The sequence below is a fragment of the Ranitomeya variabilis genome, chromosome 1 (genome assembly GCF_051348905.1).
Source record: "Ranitomeya variabilis isolate aRanVar5 chromosome 1, aRanVar5.hap1, whole genome shotgun sequence".
NCBI lineage: Eukaryota > Metazoa > Chordata > Amphibia > Anura > Dendrobatidae > Ranitomeya > Ranitomeya variabilis.
This window is the reverse complement of record NC_135232.1, coordinates 377,429,399-377,451,213: the sequence shown is the minus strand read 5'-3', so window position 1 is coordinate 377,451,213 and position 21,815 is coordinate 377,429,399. Positions and strand designations below refer to the sequence as shown.

At 44.8% G+C, this 21,815-nt stretch overlaps 1 protein-coding gene across 3 annotated transcripts in view; it reads left to right on the top strand.

The window, feature by feature from the left end:
• The window catches only part of PCSK5 (proprotein convertase subtilisin/kexin type 5), a 738,778-nt gene that overhangs the window by 381,307 nt on the left and 335,656 nt on the right, over positions 1-21,815 (top strand). For all 3 annotated transcript variants that reach the window (XM_077249026.1, XM_077249027.1, XM_077249028.1), the window contains exon 9: positions 11,938-12,038. In XM_077249026.1, coding sequence (XP_077105141.1) covers positions 11,938-12,038 — 101 coding nt within the window. The remainder of the gene's footprint in view (positions 1-11,937; positions 12,039-21,815) is intronic.

The following is a 21,815-nucleotide window of genomic DNA, read 5'->3' as shown; positions in this document are numbered from 1 at the left end:
TTAGGCACTGTACTTCACCACCCTGATCTCCTCACTAGCCAACAACCCCAAGAAACTTTTTGACACCTTTCAATCCCTCCTCAGGCCAAAAGCACAAGCCCCTATCACAGACATTTGTGCTGATGACCTGGCCTCCCACTTTATAGAGAAAATAGACAATATCCGTCAGGAAATCCGCTCCCAATCACAAAGATCAGTGACTCCCATCCTTCCCTGCATTTCCCCTGGCTCACTCTCCACATTCGATCCCATCACAGAAGAAGAAGTCTCCAAGCTCCTCTTCTCGTCCGACTACATGCACCACCGACCCGATTCCCTCACACCTCCTCCAGTCTCTCTCTCCAGTCGTCACAACTCACCTAACTACAATCTTTAATCTCTCCCTCTCCTCTGGCATTTTCCCCTCCTTCAAACACTTTATCATTACTCCATTTACTAAAGAAACCCACTCTCGACCCATCCTGCCCAAATAACTACAGACCGGTCTCCAATCTCCCCTTCATCTCTAAACTCTTGGAGCACCTGGTCTACTCCCGCATTACCCGTTACCTCTCCACTCACTCCCTCCTAGACCCTTCACAGTCCGGTTTCCGCCCCCTACATTCAACTGAAACTGCACTCATCAAAGTGACCAATGACCTTCTGACAGCAAAACGTAACGGTGACCACTCTCTGCTCATTCTTCTAGACCTTTCTGCAGCTTTCGACACTGTTGACCACCCTCTCCTACTCTCTAGGCTTCAGTCACTAGGCATTAAGGACACTGCTCTCTCCTGGTTCTCTTCCTACCTATCTGACTGCTCCTTCAGTGTTCTGTTCTCTGGCTCCACTTCCTCTCCTCTTCTTCTCACTGTCGGGGTACCTCAGGGCTCAGTCCTTGGCCCCCTTCTCTTCTCCCTCTGCACAGCCCCAATTGGACAGATCATCAGCAGATTTGGCTTTCAGTATCATCTTTATGCTGATGACACACAACTATACACGTCATCCCCTGACCTTACCCCCGCTGTACTACTGAACGCCACTGACTGTCTGTCTGGTCTGTCTGCAGTCTCTAACATCATGTCCGCTCTCTATCTGAGGTGGACAAAAGCGTAAGCACTGCTATAGAGGTGCCCGGGTAGGTTCCCACACCTTAACACCATATGTGTAAATAAACCCGGCACTCAACTTTATGCTAGTAGCTTAGGATTTTTATTGTGTAGAACCGGCAGGCACGCACAGACTAGCGGTGGACACCGCATCCAGCTCCTGATCAAATAAGCTTTCAGCCTATACCATTAACTGGGCACTGGCACCCCAGTGAGTCGAAGTTGACCTACCTACTATGCCCACAAAGTGACAGGCTATTTACTCAATATACGTAACTGAAGAAGGACAAGTGAGACCGAAACGTTTTTGTTGGTTCTACACAATAAAAATCCTAAGCTACTAGCATAAAGTTGAGTGCCGGGTTTATTTACACATACGCTCTCTATCTGAAACTCAACCTCTCCAAAACTGAACTTCTTCTGCTCCCGCCATCTACTAACCTCTCTAAATCTGACATTTCCCTCTCCGTGGTTGGCACCATAATAACACCCAGGCAGCAGGCGTGCTGTTTGGGTGTTATGTTTGACTCCGATCTCTCCTTCACCTCCCATATACAATCTCTTGCCCGCTCGTGCCGCTTACACCTAAAGAACATCTCTAGAATCCGCCCTTTTCTCACCATGGAAACAACAAAAACCCTCACTGTCGCCCTGATCCACTCCCGCCTGGACTACTGTAATGCTCTATTAATTGGCCTCCCCCTCACGCGACTTTCCCCTCCAGTCCATCCTTAATGCAGCAGCCAGGGTCGTCCATCTGGCTAATCGTTACTCGGACGCGTCCGCTCTTCGCCAGTCGTTACACTGGCTGCCCATTCATTACAGGATACAATTCAAAGTACTTGTTCTCACCCACAAAGCTCTCCACAGTGCGGCACCTCTTACATCTCCTCCCTCATTTCTGTCTATCGGCCTAACCGACCTCTGCGCTCTGCAAATGACTTTTGACTAACCTCTGCACTAATCCGTACCTCCCACTCCTGACTACAAGACTTCTCCCTGCTGCGCCAATCCTCTGGAATGCTCTGCCCCAAGATAATAGGACCATCCACAATAGTGGATAGTTTTAGGTGCTCCCTCAAAACACATTTGTTCATAGCGGCCTACCACGTTCACTAATCAAACTCATTTTATATTTGTGTGTGTGTGTGTGTGTAGCCCATTCACTATCCCCATCTATCCCCCACCCCCTGAAGATGGCTGGACCATCATTGTAAATACACCATTGTAAATACACACCTGTGCTTTGTATCTCCCCCCACCTCATTGTAGATTGTAAGGGTCCTCTTATTTCGCTTTAATTATTGTATTGTTAACGTTGTTACTTATGACTGTTGTATTTGAAACTGCTAAACTGTAAAGCGCTGTGGAATATGTTGGCGCTATATAAAGATTATTATTATTATTATTATTATAGAATAAACATTCACAAGGATGTAACAAGTTGAAGGAAGAAACCTCTACATATTCATCACAGCCTTGGAGTTGTTGGAGAATCTCAGGGACAATGTCATGTTCAGCAAGATGTGGAAGATGGGTAGGAGGAGAAGGAAGAGCAGCGCAACAGGTGGATGTGAAAGGGGACATTGAATTATTCCAGGCACAGGCATGGAACAAGGTTGACAGTCAGTGTGAAACTGATGATGATAATCCTAGTTACAGAAACGTCAAACGCTGTGAACCAGTTGGGACCTCGGTTGTGTTGGCAACCTGCATGCTCAATTGCTTATGGCAAGACTGAGACTAAGACTGTCTGCACAGGACAAGCTTTGACTCCTGGAATGCCATCTCCAATTCAGAGGACCATTTGACCATCATCAACTTTGTAACCTTGAGAAGATTAATCAGGAAGGAAGATATCATGGTGAAGTTCAGGATAAATCGCCGATTATATCCTACAATTCCGAGAAATGCCCTGACCTGCTTTTTAGTGATCGGCTGTGGCCAGTGGCCACTTCTGGATTGCCTCTACTTTGTCTACTTGCGGCTTTATCTCACCTCTTCCAACGATATAGCCCAAGTATTTCACCTCCTCTTTCCCGAGGGCGCACTTCTTTGAGTTTATGGTAAACCCCACTTTCTTTAGTGCATCGAGTACCGCGTGGTCCTTCTGCAGGTGACCTCCTCAATCCAGGCTGAAGATCATGATGTCTTCCAAGTAAGCAGCAGCGTACTTCTTGTGTGGTACTAGTATCCGGTTCATAGCCCTCTGGAAGGTAGCTGGGGCTTCTTGTAGTCCGAACAGCATCTGGGTATACTGAAAGCACCCGTCAGGTGTAGAGAAGGCCATCTTCTTCTTGGCACTTGGAGACAGGAGAATTTGCCTTGACCCCTTCATTAGGTCCAGGTTGGTGATGAACCTGACTGACCCTAGCCTCTCAATAAGCTCATCGACCCAGGGCATTGGATACGCGTCGAACTTGGACACATCATTGAGCTTCCTGTAATGGTAACAGAAGTGCCACTCTCCATTTGGCTTCGGCACCAGGACAGTAAGGCTGGATCAGCCGCTCTTTGACTCCTCGATGACACTCAAGCTCAACATTCTCTTCACCTCCTGGGAGATCACCTCGTGGCGAGCTTCAAGAATCTGATACGGCCTTTGGTTCACCCTCACATGTGGTTCAGTCAGGATCTCATGCTCCACCACCTGCGTATATATCCTGGTAACTCCGAAAACAGGTCTCGGTTCCGCTGAAGCAGCTCACGGCACTGTTATTTCTGGGCCGGTGAAAGTGTCTGCCACTGTGAGCTGCTTCAGCGGAACCGAGACCTGTTTTGCACGTTGCCTCTACTGGATCACTGTCCTACCACGGTTTCAGCAGGTTGATGTGGTACACTTGGTACGGCTTCCTTTACCCTGGTTGGTGGACCTTATAGTTGACATCACTCATCTTCTCGACTACCTCGTATGGCCCTTGCCACTTGGCCAGAAATTTGCTTTCCATGGTGGGGAGTAATACGAGCACCCGGTCCCCAGAGCTAAACTGTCTCAGCCCCCGCGGCCCAGTTGTAGACCCTCGCCTGGGTTTCTTGGGCTTGAAGGAGACTCTCCTTCACAATTGGCATCACCCTTGCTATTCGGTTCTGCATTTGGGCTACATGCTCGATGACGCTCCGGTGGGCTGTAACTTCTGCTTCCCAAGTCTCTTTGGCAACATCTTAAAGTTCCCGAGGGTGTTGTCCATATAACAGCTCGAATGGTGAGAACCCCATAGAGGCCTATGGGACTTCCCTGATGGAGAACAGTAGGTATGGTAGGAGACAATCCCAATGTCGGCCATCCTTCTCCACGACCTTCTTCATCATCGACTTCAAGGTCTTATTGAACCTCTCCACCAGGCCGTCTGTCTGTGGATGGTACACCAACATCCTACGTTGGGTACTCTGGAGGGCCTTGCACAACTCCCTCATTACCTTGGACATAAACAGCGTTCCCTTGTCTCTCAGGATCTCTTTCGGCAGGCCCATCCCAGAGAAAATATGGACTAGCTCTAGGGCTATCCATTATCACCAGGATGTATTGATGACCCCTGGCAGACTTAACTAAGGGCCCAACCAGTCCATGGCAATCTGGTCAAACGGGACCTCGATTACGGGTAACGGAATTAGGGGACTGCAGAAGTGGGATACAGGGGCAGTTAGCTTACAGGTAGGGCAGATATTAATGTCCCTGTGACACCCAGGCCAATAAATCTTTGAAGGACTCATTATTGGGTCTAATCTATACCTAGTTGCCCCCCAAGACATGAGCATGAGCCAGATCTAGTACCCTACGTCTATAGTGCACCGGGACTAACTGCTCTAATTCTTCCCCTCTCTGTTTAGTGACCCGATATAGCAACTCCCCCATTGACTGCAATGTACATCTGGTGTCAGCCCCCGGTTCTAGGGCAACCCCATTTATCACAGTCACATTTTCCCGTACATTTTTCAAGGTCGAGTCCTGCATTTGGGCAGTCCCAAAATGCCCCCTCAGAAAACCCCAGTTCAGGAATTTCAGTCTCACTGGTCACCATCTCGTGCTCGTCACCAGCCAGTACACAGAAGGGGAACTCATCTATCTCCGACTGTGTTGGGGTTTCAACAGGGTTGAGCTGGCTCCTGTCTGCATCCTTTGATATCTCTGCCTTCCCTCACCACTCCCAGAAAAGGCTGAAGTCCTTCATGATTATGACGGGGTGTAGCAAACCTTCGATCTCCCCGACCTCATGGGGCTTCATACCCTGGCTTGTTTTAACCAACACACTGGCGACGGGAAAGTTTTTGGCATCCCCGTTGTTACAACGTACACTCACGTGTTTCCCGGGGTCAACTGATAGAGAAGTGTGACTCTTATCAGAGTCAACAATTCCCTAATTCTAAGAGTTCTGTCACCAGCACCTCATTTATTGACACGAGACAAGCCTGTGGCCTCTCACCAGGCTGATAGTCCAAACTTCAGGTTGGATAGGCATAGTAGGAGCAGTGCCTCCCTAGGCTTCCATCTCTTCGAAGGCCAAGGGACAATGAGCGGCTATATGTCCAGGACCACGACATCTCCAGCAAAGCAAGTCTTTACCCGTGGCCTTTTACAACCCCTCAGTGACCCCTTGGAATCTAGGACTCCCCCCACTGGTGGCTTTACTACCCCTTTTTTGGGGCACAGGTTCTCGCTGGGTACCCCAGTATGAGAATGCACCACCCCTTTTGGCTTTCTTAGGGACCTCTCGACCACCTGTAACCGTTCCACTAGCCCCACCAGTTCATCTGCACTTCAGGGATCTCCCTGGGAAACCTTCCGACCTAGGAAGGGAGTGCACAAACCGGTCCTTGACAACGTGCTTGACCATCTGGGCTGAAGTGGAGGGTTCTGGCTTCAGCCATTTTTGCACCAGATGCAGTAGGTCAAACATTTGGGATTGAGGTGGTTTGTCCCCACAATAGGCCCAGTTGTGAACCCTTTGTGCTCTGACTGACATAGCCACTCCTGCGCGTGCCAAAATTTCAGTCTTTAACTTGGCATACTCATGCGCATCCTACAGTTCCAAGCCAAATCATAATAGGCCTTCTGGGGATCAATCTCCCAATCTCTGGTGATCCTTCGGAGCACCATCAAATCCATTATCATCAAATGGAAAGAACGAGGTAACACAACAAACCTGCAAAGAGAGGGCCACCCAAAAAACCTCTCAGCCCGGGCAAAAAAGGGCATTAATCTGAGAGGCATCACAGAGACCAAAGGTAACCCTGAAGGAGCTACAGAGTACTCAATCCCAGAATGGAGTATCTGTTTTTACTACCACAACAAGCCATACACTCCATAGAAGTGGCCTTTATGGAAGAGTGGGCAGAAAAAAAGCTTTCACTTACAAACAAAAATTGTAAGGCTCATTTTGAGTTTGCCAAAATGCTGTGGTCAGACCAAAACCAAAAAATTAACTTTTTGGTTTTCAAGGTAAATGCTATGTCTGGCATCAAACCAACACAGCTTCTCACTCGAAGAACACCATCCCCATAGTGAAACGTGGTGGTGGCAGAATCATGCTGTGGAGATTTTTTTGGCAGCAGGGACAAGGAAAGGTCACAGTGGAGGGGAAGTTGGATTGTGCAAAATTCATGGATATTCTTGAGCAATATCTGTTTTAGTCTGTCATTGATTTGTGACTGGGCTGGAGGTTAACCTTCCAACATAATAATAACCCAAATTACACTACTAAAGCAACATTTGAGTGGTTAAAGGGGAAACATGTAAATATTTTGGAGTGGCCTAGTCAAAGCCCAGAACTTAATACAATCTGTGGTCAGACTTGAAGATTGCTGTTCACCAGAGGAAACCATCTAGCTTGAAGAGTTGGAGCAGTCTTGCCTTGAGGAATGAGCAAAAATCCCAGTTGCCAGATGTGGAAAGCTCATACATACTTATCCTAAGCAACTTGCCGCTTGTAAGGTGAATGGTTATGTTTTCAGTTACTTTGTCCTATTTGTTATTTGCTTCACAATAAAAAGAAAACCAAATGTTCACAGTGAAATTCCAGGTTGTGAGGTTGCATAACACAAAAAAAATTCCAAGGGGGTGAATTAATACATTTGCACTTTTGCAAGCCACTGTATTTGTGTGTGTGTATATATATATATATATATATATATATATATATATATATATATACTGCTCAAAAAAACAAAGGGAACACTAAAATACCACATCCTAGATATCACTGAATGAAATATTTCAGTTGCAAATCTTTATTTATTACATGATGGAATGTGTTGAGAACAATAAAGCATAAAAATGATCAATCTAAATCAAAATTAATATCCCATGGAGGTCTGGATAATACTCAAAATCAAAGTGGAAAATCAAATTACAGGCTGGTCCAACTTCAGTGGAAATGCCTCAAGACAATGTAATGATGTTCTGTTGTGTGTGTGGCCTCCACGTGCCTGTATGACCTCCATGCAATGCCTGGGCATGCTCCTGATGAGGCGGTGGATGGTCTCCTGAGGGATTTCCTCCCAGACCTGGACTAAAGCATTTGCCAACTCCTGGACAGTCTGGTGCAACGTGACATTGGTGGATGGTGCGAGACATGATGTCCCAGATGTGTTCAATTGGATTCAGGTCTGAGGAATGGGCGGGCCAGTCCATAGCTTCAATGCCATCATCTTGCAGGAACTGCTGACACACTCTGGACACATGAGGTCTGGCATTGTTCTGCATTAGGAGGAACCCAGGGCCAAACGCACCAGCATATGGTCTCACAAGGGGTCTGAGGATCTCATCTCGGTACCTAATGGCAGTCAGGCTACCTCTGGCGATCACATGGAGGGCTGTGCAGCCCTCCAAAGAAATGCCACCCCACACCATTACTGACCCACCACCAAACCGGTCATGTTGAAGGATGTTGCAGGTAGCAGATCGCTCTCCACGGCGTCTCCAGACTCTGTCACGTGTGTCACATGTCAAGCTGCTTTCATCTGTGAAGAGCACTGGGCGCCAGTGGCGAATTTGCCAATCCTGGTGTTCTGTGGCAAATGCCAAGCGTCCTGCACAGTGTTGGGCTGTGAGCAAAACCCCCATCTGTGGACGTCGGGCACTCAGGCCATCCTCAGGGAGTCAGTTTCTAACCGTTTGTGCAGACACATGCACATTTGTGGCCTACTGGAGGTCATTTTGCAGGGCTCTGGCAGTGCTCCTCCTGTTCCTCCTTGCACAAAGGCTGAGGTAGCAGTCCTGCTGCTGGGTGGTTGCCCTCCTACGGCCCCCTCCACGTCTCTTGGTGCATTGGCCTGTCTCCTGGTAGCGCCTCCAGCCTCTGGACACTACGATGACAGACACAGCAAACCTTCTGTTAGGGGTCGAGTTCCCTTCTATGCACAGGGGGAATCTCGGTCCATCTCCGATGCAGTCTCCCATTTTTCTCCTGCCGCAGTGGAGCCTGCTCAGCGGAGACGTCGGTCCCAGCGTCTCGCTCAGTCTGACTCTGTGCTAAGAGTTACTGCTGCCTTTCCTGCTTCTGCCATTGAAGTCGGTGCTGGGCAGCGGCGAGCAGATGCTTCTAGGTCTAAGTCCTGCTTTGCTCGTTCTGAGCATGCCCAGAGTAAGATCTCTCAGTGGAGATCGAGGGTCACATGGTCTGATACTGCAGCTAAGGTCATTGGCTCCTTCAGGAAGGTCCCGTAGGTGCTCACGCTCTGGTGTAGCTTCTAATTGGTCCTTCTAGGAAGGTCCTGTATGTGCTGCAGCTATTTAAGGTTCGCATGACCGCACGGCCATGCGCTAGTATTGTTCTTTGTTAAGTGCTTTGCGCCAGTGTGGTCACGAGAGTATGTGTTCAAGGACCTGGCTGAAATAAGCCCCTAGAATGCTGGCACCTCCGGCGAGGAGTTTGTGTTTGAATGTGTTCAGGGACCTGGCTGAAATAAGCCCCTAGAATGCTGGCACCTCCGGCAAGGAGTTTTGTGTGCATGCGTGACCACTGACTGCTCTCTGTGTGGGCAGTTAGCCTGTGCCTCTGTGAAGCCTAACAGGGCGCAGTGCTTTTCTTTCACGACTACTCGGTGAAGTAACTGAGTTAGTCCATACCGCCATATCGTGCCGCCGTTGCTAGCAGCAGGTACTCCTGCATGGTGGACCCCGGGCTGCGAACGCACCAATATCAATAAAAACATCTCTATTTATTCGGTGCGTTCCGCTAGCCGTAACACCTTCTTGCCACAGCTCGCATTGATGTGCCATCCTAGATTAGCTGCACTACCTGAGCCACTTGTGTGGGTTGTAGAGTCCGTCTCATTGTACCACGAGTGTGAAAGCACAACCAGCATTCAAAAGTGACCAAAACATCAGCCAGAAAGCATTGGTACTGAGATGTGGTCTGTGGTCCCCACCTGCAGAACCACTCCTTTATTGAGGGTGTCTTGATAATTGCCAATAATTTCCATCTGTTGTCTATTCCATTTACACAACAGCATGTGAAATTGATTGTCAGTGTTGCTTCCTAAGTGGACAGTTTGATTTCACAGAAGTTTGCTTTACTTGGAGTTATATTCTGTTGTTTAAGTGTTCCCCTTATTTTTTCCCCTTATATATATATACAGTATATTCTTAGAGTGGAAAAATGTTTAATAAATTACACAATTACATGAAAATGGGGCTTTGTAAACAAACTCTGCCTCCATGCAACGCCATCTGGTTTTCAGACAGTCTTACCATGTTTATCAGATGAAGAATAAAATTATGTTACAAAGTAATTTATGGAAGTGTTTTTCCAAATACAATAGTATTGGATTGTACTAAATTGTCTGTTGTCTGAATACAGATGTTCTGGCACTAACAGGAAATCTGAATATATCAGAATGAAATGTTTAAAATAAACCATTTAATCCTCAAGAAGTCTTTACAGTAATCTTTCAAAATGATTTAGTGGATCTAAATAAAGGATATGACACTGAGGAAGGGGAGTTGATCCTTTTGTTTTACATAGCAATGTTGTGCTATATATCATACATGATAAATGGAATAATAGAAAAAGAACTAAACAGATAGTGACCTTAAATTAATGTTTCAGGAATTAGACAATGAATGAGACCATTTTATTGTCTTTAGATAAACTCCTACACACTGTCAGTATATACAGTGAGGTAATACAATATGTCATTAGTACACATTATTTCCATAGCTGAACGCTAGAGAGCTCTGAATGAGTATACTGTTCTATCTGTAACATAGGAGGATTGCTAATCCTATTGCTTCCAGTGCTCGGAAATGACCTGACTACTACTATTCCTAACTACAAATAATAATGCTGTTACTTCCAATTCTAATCTAAGGATTTTTCTGTAATAAATTAGATAGATACAGTGGGGGAAATAAGTATTTGATCCCTTGCCCATTTTGTAAGTTTGCCCACTGACAAAGACTTGAACAGTCCATCCATACTTGCCCATGTTGTAGAGGTTAGAGTCTGACTGATTAATTGAGTCTGTGGACAGGAGTCTTTTATAAAGGTGACTATGTAAGACAGCTGTCTTTAATGCAGGTAACGAGTTTATTAGGAGCGTCTAACTGGTCTGTAGAGATGATCTGCAAAGAGGAGTGGACCAAAATTCCTCCTGACATGCTCAAACCTCATCATCAACTACAAAAATGTCGGACTGCTGTGCTTGCCAACAAGGGTTTTGCCATCAAGTATTGATTCTTGTTTGCCATGGGGATCAAATACTTATTTCTTACTACAAAATGCAAATAAATTTATATAATTTATACAATGTGATTTTCTGGATTTTATTTTTGATATTCTATCTCTCAATGTTAAAATTAACCTACCCTTAAAATTATAGACTGTTCAAGTCTTTGTCAGTGGGCAAACTAAAAAAATCAGCAAGGGATCAAATATTTATTTCACCCACTGCACCTAGTTAGTACGGTTGAAAAAAGACACTTGTTCATCAAAATCAACTGAGGGTAGGAGATGATAAAGGAAAGGAGTATCGGTAAAACCATAATGTATGAAATAATTTTCCCTTAAAGAGCAAATGTTTCCCTACCTGATCCTGGTTGCTGATTTGACTGTTTCAACATTACATTTTTTTTATACATTTATATTAGTATTTTATTATTTACATCTTTTAAATCATTGACGGTTCCCCCCTGTGTCCAACTCGTGGGGGGTCTATATGATAAATAAATAGTTCTGAAGGTAAAGAAATCTTGTCACCTCTCAAAATTGAATCTTTTTTGTCTCTGGGTGGAGGGGGAACACCCTTATTTTTGAGGGAGTTTTCCATTTAACAGCTTTTGACCATACTTTTTGTATGAGCCATTGATTTTCTTGCACAAATTAATCATGTTCCTCCAAGGCTAAAAAAAAAATCTTTTAACCTCTTCACACCGCAGCCTGTTTTTTGTTTTTTAGTTTCCATTTTTCCTCTTTTTCTTCCCAGAGCCATAACTCTTTTATTTTTCCGTACACATAGACATATGAGGGCTTGTTTTTTTGTGGGACGAATTATACTTTTGATTGACACCATTCATTTTACCACATAGTGTACTCAAAAATGGGAAAATAATTCCAAGTATGCTGAAATTGTGAAAAAAACTAAATTCTGACTTTGTTTTTTGGGATTAATTTTTCCTGGTTACAGTGACCATGCAATACGATTTTCCTCATCAATACGATTATGGCGATACCAAAGATGTCCAGATTTCTCATTATTTTAGTGGTGAAAAAAAAATCTGAAATTTGCCCAAAAAACTTTTGCTGTTGTGTCTCTATTTTCCTAGACCCGTAAAATTTAATTTTTTCCTCCAATGGAGCTGTATGATAGCTTATTTTTTGTGTAATGTAAATAATGTACCATTTTGTTTCAGATCACTACAGATCTTCGACAGCGTTGCACAGACAGTCACACTGGAACCTCGGCATCAGCACCTATGGCTGCTGGAATAATAGCCCTTGCACTAGAAGCAAAGTAAGTATAAGCTACCACATTTGGGGATCAGTCTCACACTGTAATGGCCTGAGATAGGGGAAGGGGGCCTTAAACTGTCCCTGGAGCTGGGACACTAACTATCCCTATCCCTGGGATACTCTTGATGGTAGAGAGACCCGAGTCTTCCACCTCACTGTACTCCTGTTAATCCCTGGTCTGTCCCCTCCCACACCCCATGGAGCCTGGAAAAGAAATATAATGTGAACGAGACACAAAAGACAAGTGCCAGATTGTGCCATCCAACACAAGGCATAACAATACTGCGTCTACAGCAGCGTCCGTCAGAGCAGCGCCGTGCGCAAATAGTGCGCTTTCCTTACCCAAGCTTAGGGTGGTTAGTAGCGTCTGCCAGAGCGGCGCTGTACTCACATAGTGTGGTAAATCTTTAGTTAGTTATTCCCTGGCACCGCAGTTTTGGCAGTGAACGCTAGTGGGTCTAGAGGGACTCTAACCCCATGTCCTTGGGGCAGAGTCCTGTGACCAAAACACTGGCGTTCACTCTGCGGTATTGCGGCCCTGTGGTTATGCAACAGGGTTCGCCTCCTACATACCGGGTGAAGTTAACCCACGTATGTTTATGTTATACCACCATATACTGTCCATCATTACTAGACAGCAGGTGTCATCTCTGAACGGTGGACCCCGGACTGCAAACTCACCTATTCTCTTTTATATATTTAGTGCATTCCGCCATCCCTAACATTATACTAGTTCCAGGGTCTGGCTAGTAATGGCAGATGAATAGCGACTGCAGTGGTACATCCAGCAGCTGGAGGGTAGGTTGGCTGCTCTTGAGCGCACAACCTCAGCCGTGGATGTTACCACAGTAGCTGTTCAGGCTGCTAGCATAGCTGCAGCTAGTTTGTCCACTGCCACCCCTGTTCTGACCTTATCCCGCCTCCCGCTGCCTCAAGTTTTCTGGTGATAGCAAGTCATGTAGGTAATTTGTGAGACAGTGTGCTATACACCTTGAGCTCATGGCTGCATGTTTCTCCTCAGAGCAGGCCAAGGTGGGATTCATTTTATCCCTCCTGTCGGACAGGGCGTTGGAGTGGGCCACGCCGCTGTGGGAGCGTGACGATTATGTGGTACAGAGTGCTCCGTGGTTCCTGAGCTCTCTGAAACAGATCTTTTTGGGACCTCGAGTCACCCATGATACGGCGCTCCAACTGCTAGCACTGACACAGGGCTCGTACTTGGTCAGCCATTTTGCCGTCCACTTTCGTACTTTAGCATCTGAGCTGGAGTGGTCGGTTAATTTTAACATTAAGAGATAGAATGTGAAAAATAAAATCCAGAAAATCACATTGTATAAATTATATAAATTTATTTGCATTTTGCAGTGAGAAATAAGTATTTGATCTCCTACCAACCATTAAGAGTTCTGGCTCCTTCCGACCAGTTAGACGCTCCTAATCAACTCATTACCTGCACTAAAGACAGCTGTCTTACATAGTCACCTTTATAAAAGGCTCCTGTCCACAGACCCAATTAATGAGTCAGACTCTAACTTTTACAACATGGGCAAGACCAAAGAGCATTCTAAGGATGTCAGGGACAAGATCATAGACCTACACAAAGCTGGAATGGGCTATAAAACCATAAGTAAGATGCTGAGTGAGAAGGAGACAACTGTTGGTGCAACAGTAAGAAAATGGAAGAAATAAAAAATGACTGTCAATCGACATCAATCTGGGGCACCAATCTCACCTCGTAGGGTATCCTTGATCATAAGGAAAGTGAGAGATCAGCCTAAAACTACAGGGGAACTTGTTAATGATCTCAAGGCAGCTGGGACCACAGTCACCAAGAAAACCATTGGTAACACATTACGCTGTAAATGTTGAAAATCCTCCAGTGCCCACAAGGTCCCCCTGCTCAAGAAGACACATGTGCAGGCCCGTCTGAAGTCTGCCAAAGAACACCTGGATGATTCTGAGAAGGTGCTGTGGTCAGATGAGACAAAAATTGAGGTCTTTGGCATTAACTCAACATGCCGTGTTTGGAGGAAGAGAAATGCTGACTATTACCCAAAAAACACCGAGGTGGAAACATTATGTTTTGGGGGTGTTTCTCTGCTAAGGGCACAGGACTACTTCACCGCATGAATAGTAGAATGGATGGAGCCATGTACCGTAAAATCCCTCCACTAGGACATTAAGTATTGGTCGTGGCTTGGTCTTCCAGGAAGACAGTGATCAAAACATACAGTCAAGGCCAGGGCCGGACTGGGACTAAAATTCAGCCCTGGCATTTGAAGTTACACAGGCCCACTTGTCACATGGTGACTGTATAATATCTTTGTACACTTGTAGGCAGGGCCGGTTTTAGGCAAAGTGGGGCCCTACGCCTAGGCAAAGTTTAAAATGGGGCCCCAAATGCTAACATATTGCACATCACAGAAAAGCATTTCGGTTGTATTTACAAGCGCTGAGTTCAGGCCGCTAAATGAGTTTGATCAACAATACTGAAGTTGTTCACCGCTTGTTTCCCGGCCTCTTTCCACCAGCTGAGGAATAATGATGGGACAGAACGATCACTAATAGATCACTAACAGATTACCATACAGTTTCATGTTATCAGCAGCACATCTACAGTTTACACCGACGATGTGTTGCTGAGAACAAGGATTTTTGTTCCAGCAAAAACAATCTGAATATGCAGCATTTTACTTGTTTAGTAAAATACACCCCATAGTCCTCCATATATTATAATGTGCACTAGAGTCCTCCATATAGTATAATACACTTCCTATAGCTACATTTATTTGCAACGGCTTACAGATGCATGTCTCAGCGTGTCAAGCTCCAACCCTTCCCTCTCCCCCCTCCTTTCTTTCTTGAATGTCTACACTCCCTATAGTCCTCCATATATTAAAATACACTGCTCAGTCCTCCATATAGCATAATACACTCCTCATAGTGCTCCATATAGTATAATGCACCGCCATAGTCATCCATGTAGTACAATTCACTTCCCATAGTATAATGCACCCCATAGTTCTTCATATAGTATAACGTATTCCCCATAATCCTCGATACAGTATAATGCAGCCCACATATAGTATAATGCAACCACCACCCTACAGAATATAATGCAGCCACCCCAGAGTATAATACAGCCACTCCATAGAATATTATAAAGCCCACCTCCCCAAAATATATAATGTAGCCTCCATAGAATATAATCAGCCCCCCATAGTATAACACAGCCTCCCCCATAGAATATAATATACCCCCACAATAGTATATAACAGCCACATAGTATATAACACGGCCTCCCCCATAGAATATAATATGCCCCCATAGTATATAGCACAACCCGCATAGCAGATAACACAGCCCACGTAGCAGTATACAGCACAGCCCATGTAGCAGTATAAAGCACAGCCCACATAGTAGTATACAGCAGTGCCCACATAGTAGTATACAGCACTGCCCACATAGTAGTATACAGCAGAGCCCACATCTCTCCTCCCCCATAGAATGGCCCCACAGTCCAGTTAAAAAAAAACACTCCTCACCTCCCCTCGTGTTTGCGGTTCTCCCTGCTCCTGTCTCGGCGGCTGCCGCTGCACTGCCTGGGACACAGTGAGTGCGCGCGCACCCGCAGTGTCAGAGGCAGAGCAGGGAATGATGGGAGAGGGAGCATCAGGTGACGCTCTTTCCTCCATCATTGCATTCAACTGTACCGCCGTCATAGACGCCGGTATAGTTGAATGCAGCAGCGGCGGCGCTGGGGGCGCAGGGTGAGTCAGTGTGCAGCGGCCCACATAGTAGTGTATAGCACTGCCCACATAGTAGTATATAGCACAGCCCATGTAGTAGTATACAACACTGCCCACATAGTAGTATACAGCACTGCCCACATAGTAGTATACAGCACTGCCCACATAGTAGTATACAGCACAACCCACACAGTAGTATACAGCACAGCCCACACAGTAGTATACAGCACTGCCCACATAGTAGTATACAGCACTGCCCACATAGTAGTATACAGCAGAGCCCACATAGTAGTGTATAGCACAGCCCACATAGTAGTATACAGCAGAGCCCACATAGTAGTGTATAGCACAGCCCACATAGTAGTATACAGCACAGCCAACATAGTAGTGTATAGCACTGCCAACATAGTAGTATACAGCACTGCCCACATAGTAGTATACAGCAGAGCCCTCATAGTAGTGTATAGCACAGCCCACATAGTAGTATACAGCAGAGCCCACATAGTAGTGTATAGCACAGCCCACATAGTAGTATACAGCAGAGCCCACATAGTAGTGTATAGCACTGCCCACATAGTAGTATACAGCACTGCCCACATAGTAGCATACAGCAGAGCCCACATAGTAGTGTATAGCACAGCCCATATAGTAGTATACAGCAGAGCCCACATAGTAGTATACAGCACTGCCCACACAGTAGTATACAGCACTGCCCACATAGTGGTATACAGCATTGCCCACAAAGTAGTATACAGCAGAGCCCAAATAGCAATGTATAGCACTGCCCACATAATAGTATACAGCAGAGCCCACATAGTAGTGTATAGCACAGCCCACATAACAGTATACAGCAGAGCCCACACAGTAGTATATAGCACAGCCCACATAGTAGTATACAGCAGAGCCCACTTAGTAGTGTATAGCACAGCCCACATAGTAGTATACAGCAGAGCCCACATAGTAGTGTATAGCACAGCCCACATAGTAGTGTATAGCACTGCCCACATAGTAGTATACAGCAGAGCCCACATAGTAATGTATAGCACTGCCCACATAATAGTATACAGCAGAGTCCACATAGTAGTGTATAGCACAGCCCACATAGTAGTATACAGCAGAGCCCACATAGTAGTGTATAGCACAGCCCACATATCAGTATACAGCAGAGCCCACACAGTAGTATACAGCACTGCCCACATAGTAGTATACAGCACTGCCCACACAGTAGTATACAGCACTGCCCACATAGTAGTATACAGCAGAGCCCACATAGTAGTGTATAGCACAGCCCACATAGCAGTATACAGCACAGCCCACACAGTAGTATACAGCAGAGCCCACATATTAGTATACAGCACTGCCCACACAGTAGTATACAGCACTGCCCACATAGTGGTATACAGCATTGCCCACATAGTAGTATACAGCAGAGCCCACATAGCAATGTATAGCACTGCCCACATAATAGTATACAGCAGAGCCCACATAGTAGTGTATAGCACAACCCACATAACAGTATACAGCAGAGCCCACACAGTAGTATATAGCACAGCCCACATAGTAGTATACAGCAGAGCCCACTTAGTAGTGTATAGCACAGCCCACATAGTAGTATACAGCAGAGCCCACATAGTAGTGTATAGCACAGCCCACATAGTAGTGTACAGCACTGCCCACATAGTAGTATACAGCATTGCCCACATAGTAGTATACAGCAGAGCCCACATAGTAATGTATAGCACTGCCCACATAATAGTATACAGCAGAGTCCACATAGTAGTGTATAGCACAGCCCACATAGTAGTATACAGCAGAGCCCACATAGTAGTGTATAGCACAGCCCACATAGCAGTATACAGCACAGCCCACACAGTAGTATACAGCAGAGCCCACAGAGTAGTATACAGCACTGCCCACATAGTAGTATACAGCACTGCCCACACAGTAGTATACAGCAGAGCCCACATAGTAGTGTATAGCACTGCCCACATAGTAGTATACAGCAGAGCCCACATAGTAGTGTATAGCACAGCCCACATAGCAGTATACAGCACAGCCCACACAGTAGTATACAGCAGAGCCCACAGAGTAGTATACAGCACTGCCCACATAGTAGTATACAGCACTGCCCACACAGTAGTATACAGCACTGCCCACATAGTAGTATACAGCAGAGCCCACATCTCTCCTCCCCCCTAGAATGGCCCCACAGTCCAGTTAAAAAAAAACACTCCTCACCTCCCCTCGTGTCTGCGGTTCTCCCTGCTCCTGTCTCGGCGGCTGCCACTGCACTGCCTGGGACACAGTGAGTGCGCGCGCACCCGCAGTGTCAGAGGCAGAGCGGGGAATGATGGGAGAGGGAGCATCAGGTGACGCTCTTTCCTCCATCATTGCATTCAACTGTACCGATGTCATAGACACCGGTATAGTTGAATGCGGCAGCGGCGGCACTGGGGGCGCAGGGTGAGTCGGTATGTAGCGGCCCACTACTGGCACCGGCCCTTCTGGCATTTGCCAGAACAGCCTGATGGCCAGTCCAGCCCTGGTCAAAGCAACAAAGCAGTGGCTCAAAAAGAAGCACATTAAGGTCATGGAGCGGCCTAGCCAGTCTCCAGACATTTATCCCATAGAAAGTTATGGAAGGAGTTAAATCTCCGAGTTGCCAGGCGACAGCCTCAAAATCTTAATGATTTAGAGATGACCTGCAAGGAGTGGACCAAAATTCCTCCTGACATATGCGCAAACCTCATCATCAACTACAAAAATTGTCTGACCGCTGTGCTTGCCAACAAGAGTTTTGCCATCAAGTATTAAGTCTTGTTTGACAGAGGGATCAAATACTTATTTCTCACTGCAAATGCAAATAAATTTATATAATTTTTACAATGTGATTTTCTGGATTTTATTTTTGATATTCTATCTCTCAATGTTAAAATTAACCTACCCTTAAAATTATAGACTGTTTATGTCTTTGTCAATGGGAAAACTTACAAAATCTGCAAGGGATCAAATACTTATTTCCCCCACTGTATCAAAACGCCATCAGTAGTGACCCATATAAAATAATAATTTGTAGCTATTGTTTAGTGTCACGAACATAGCTAGGTGTACAAAACACCAAAGACTTGAGAAAGTCACCCAGCCAAGGAAATACAAGTTCAGTCATAGAGACAATTCCAGAAACAATGGGACGTAATAGAGAACAACATGATCTACACCTGGCCTAAAGAGAAAAAGATGCTCAGTCCTAAACTTGTATTGAAAACACAAAATGTCAGTAATAGACAAGAAAAAAATACAAATGCCTGTCAGCTTCAGTTCTTTAGATGGTAGTATAACAGATAGGTGCATTGATTCTGCCAAATATGCAGATTCTTAAGGTGATTCAATTGTGGGAAAAAAAGAGGCCTTCCTAGAACCATCTTGCAAGTCCGTCTGATAGAACTGTGACAGGTACATCCAGCTTGCCAAAAAATGATTTTGGTGCCAACCAAGCAGAAAACACAATCAGAGGTTGGATTTATTAGACGCAAAACACAGGTGATGCCTTATAATGTGAACAGTGACACTTTAACTGTTCTGACAGCAAATTCCAATGCTTCATAAAATCTGACAGTGGTTAATATTTCTACCACAATAATTAACACTGCAAAATATAAAGTTTTGGAAAGATGTTTAATTTATTTTCTGACTGTATGAGCAAACATATTCAGTACTTTAAAGGATGTTGCAAATGCCTGAGATAACTTACCATTAAGCATCATTTTTCCAAGAAACAACAACTAATTGTCCGGTGACCTCCTCTACTGAGGTCGTTGTGTATGTTCTGATTAATCATCCTACAACAGTGAGTGTACTTTTACTAGGAATATAGACTTAGATTGCAGGGTTACATTAATGGCATCCTAACAGAGCACAAAATACTCTCTGCTACATCATGACAACAATTGCTTTACCCCCAAAATTAAGCAGAACACATTTTCCTCCTATTATAGTAATGACTGTGAGGTGAATATTATTTTTATTACATAAAAATTTGTCTTGCTACACCAAGATGAGGTTCTGCCTAATATACTGACCCCTGGTGAGGTGCACTGCAAGCAGAGCTTTGACCCTAGGTAACCTTCTGTCTCCCATCTTCTTCAGTAGCATCATAAACCTGCTTCCAATTGGCTGTCTATGAAAGGTTGTTGTGAAGAGTCTGTCACCCCCAAAACTCAAACTAAACTTCTGATAAAGTCCTATGTGGGAATTAGCTGCTAAAAAATTCATACCTGTAGTGTAGATTTCACTATTTTACCTTTACATAAAAACAGTTTTATTACATATGCTAATTAAAGGTTCTTAGTGCGCCCTTGGTGTGACCAAGGGCTCAATGCACCGTTCCTCCCACTCAATTAACAGAACATTCCTCAATCATTTATATTGATATCATACTAATGTGTGTTAGTGTGTGTATTTCTACGTGTGGTGCATACTGAATTAATCAAGATATTTTGAAAATTTGTGTTTCCACTTTTTCATCACTTACAAATTATTGGTGTATCTCATTATTTTCTTGAGCGACACAAGAAAAATAGCTCTCAGCTAACTGTGTATGGCTATGAAATAGTCAGCTGTTCTCTTAGCGGAGGTGACTGGATTTTAGGACTTGCACACTGGATACTCGCACTCTAAAAGGTCTGAACTTCATAAAAGGTCTTAAAGTTCAGAGTCCACAGTGGTTGATATCTTTTTAATGGCTAACTGAAAATATGTTAGCATTAGGCAAACTTTCAAGACTCGGTGACCTTCGAGTATTTTTTTTAGTGCTCGGAGATTTAGTTTTCATCGCCGCAGCTGAATGATTTACATCTGTTAGCCAACATAAGTACATGTGGGGATTCCCTAGCAACCAGGCAACCCCCACATGTACTTATGCTGGCTAATAGCTGTAAATCATTCAGCTGCGGCGATGAAAACTAAATCTCCGAGCACTAAAAAATACTCAGAGGACACCCGAGCATGCTCGGGAAATCTCGAGTAACGAGTATATTCGCTCATCACTAGTTATCATCTTTTCAGTTAGCTATTAAAATGAATCAACCACTGAGGACTAGAGATGAGCGAACCCGACCAGTAAAGTTCGGCGTCCGTACCGAACACCTACTGTTCAGGCATGGACTCCGAACATGGACTTCACCAGGAAGTCCGTGATACTGTCCGTAGGCTGATGTGAGCAGTAGTCCCATTCGCCCATGCCAGTGACCGGAGGTAAACTTTAAACCTTCGATCACAGCTGTCATTTGAGCTTGGGAACCGCAGCTCTCAGACTGTCGGTAATGATTTTACCACTGATCAGAAGCGGTGTTTGCCACGCTGTCATGGACTCTGGATGCTTGGGCCCAGATTCGGGTTCAGATCCGGGTACTGTTCTGGTACCCGAACCTGAACTTTTTTTAACTGTTCGGCCGAACCCGCTGGATCCGAACATCCAGGTGTCCGCCCATCTCTGCTGAGAACTCTCAATTTTTATTACCGCATTTTTCTATATACTGGCAGACACAGTACAAAGATAAATTTTTTCAGAAATTATTCTATGTATTTATATTGACTTTACCTACATAAACACCTTTTATAACTTGAAATACACATATTTTGTTGCTACTCTATGTATTTGCATAGTATCGGCATATACTTGACTTCTTAAACTTTGCAGTGTCGTGATTAGGAGGCCTGTATGGGTTGTTAATGCATAGACCAGGTGCCTCCTGTGAATACAATGTTTTTACTTCTACTCGCTTTATAAGCATAATCGAATAAATGTGAAGTTTTTACTACTTAACCTGCAGATATATTATATATTATTTCCTATACTTAGATCTGGTCAATGTACAAGTTCCCTTTCATAGTATTTAAAACATCAGGCAAGATTTGGGGTTGCCTGTTCACATGGATTTTCCTAGGCAAAAGATAATGTCTATACAGACCCCAGTGCATCATAAATGTAAGATGTAAAAGTAAAAAAAATCCTTATGTTCACCTCCAGC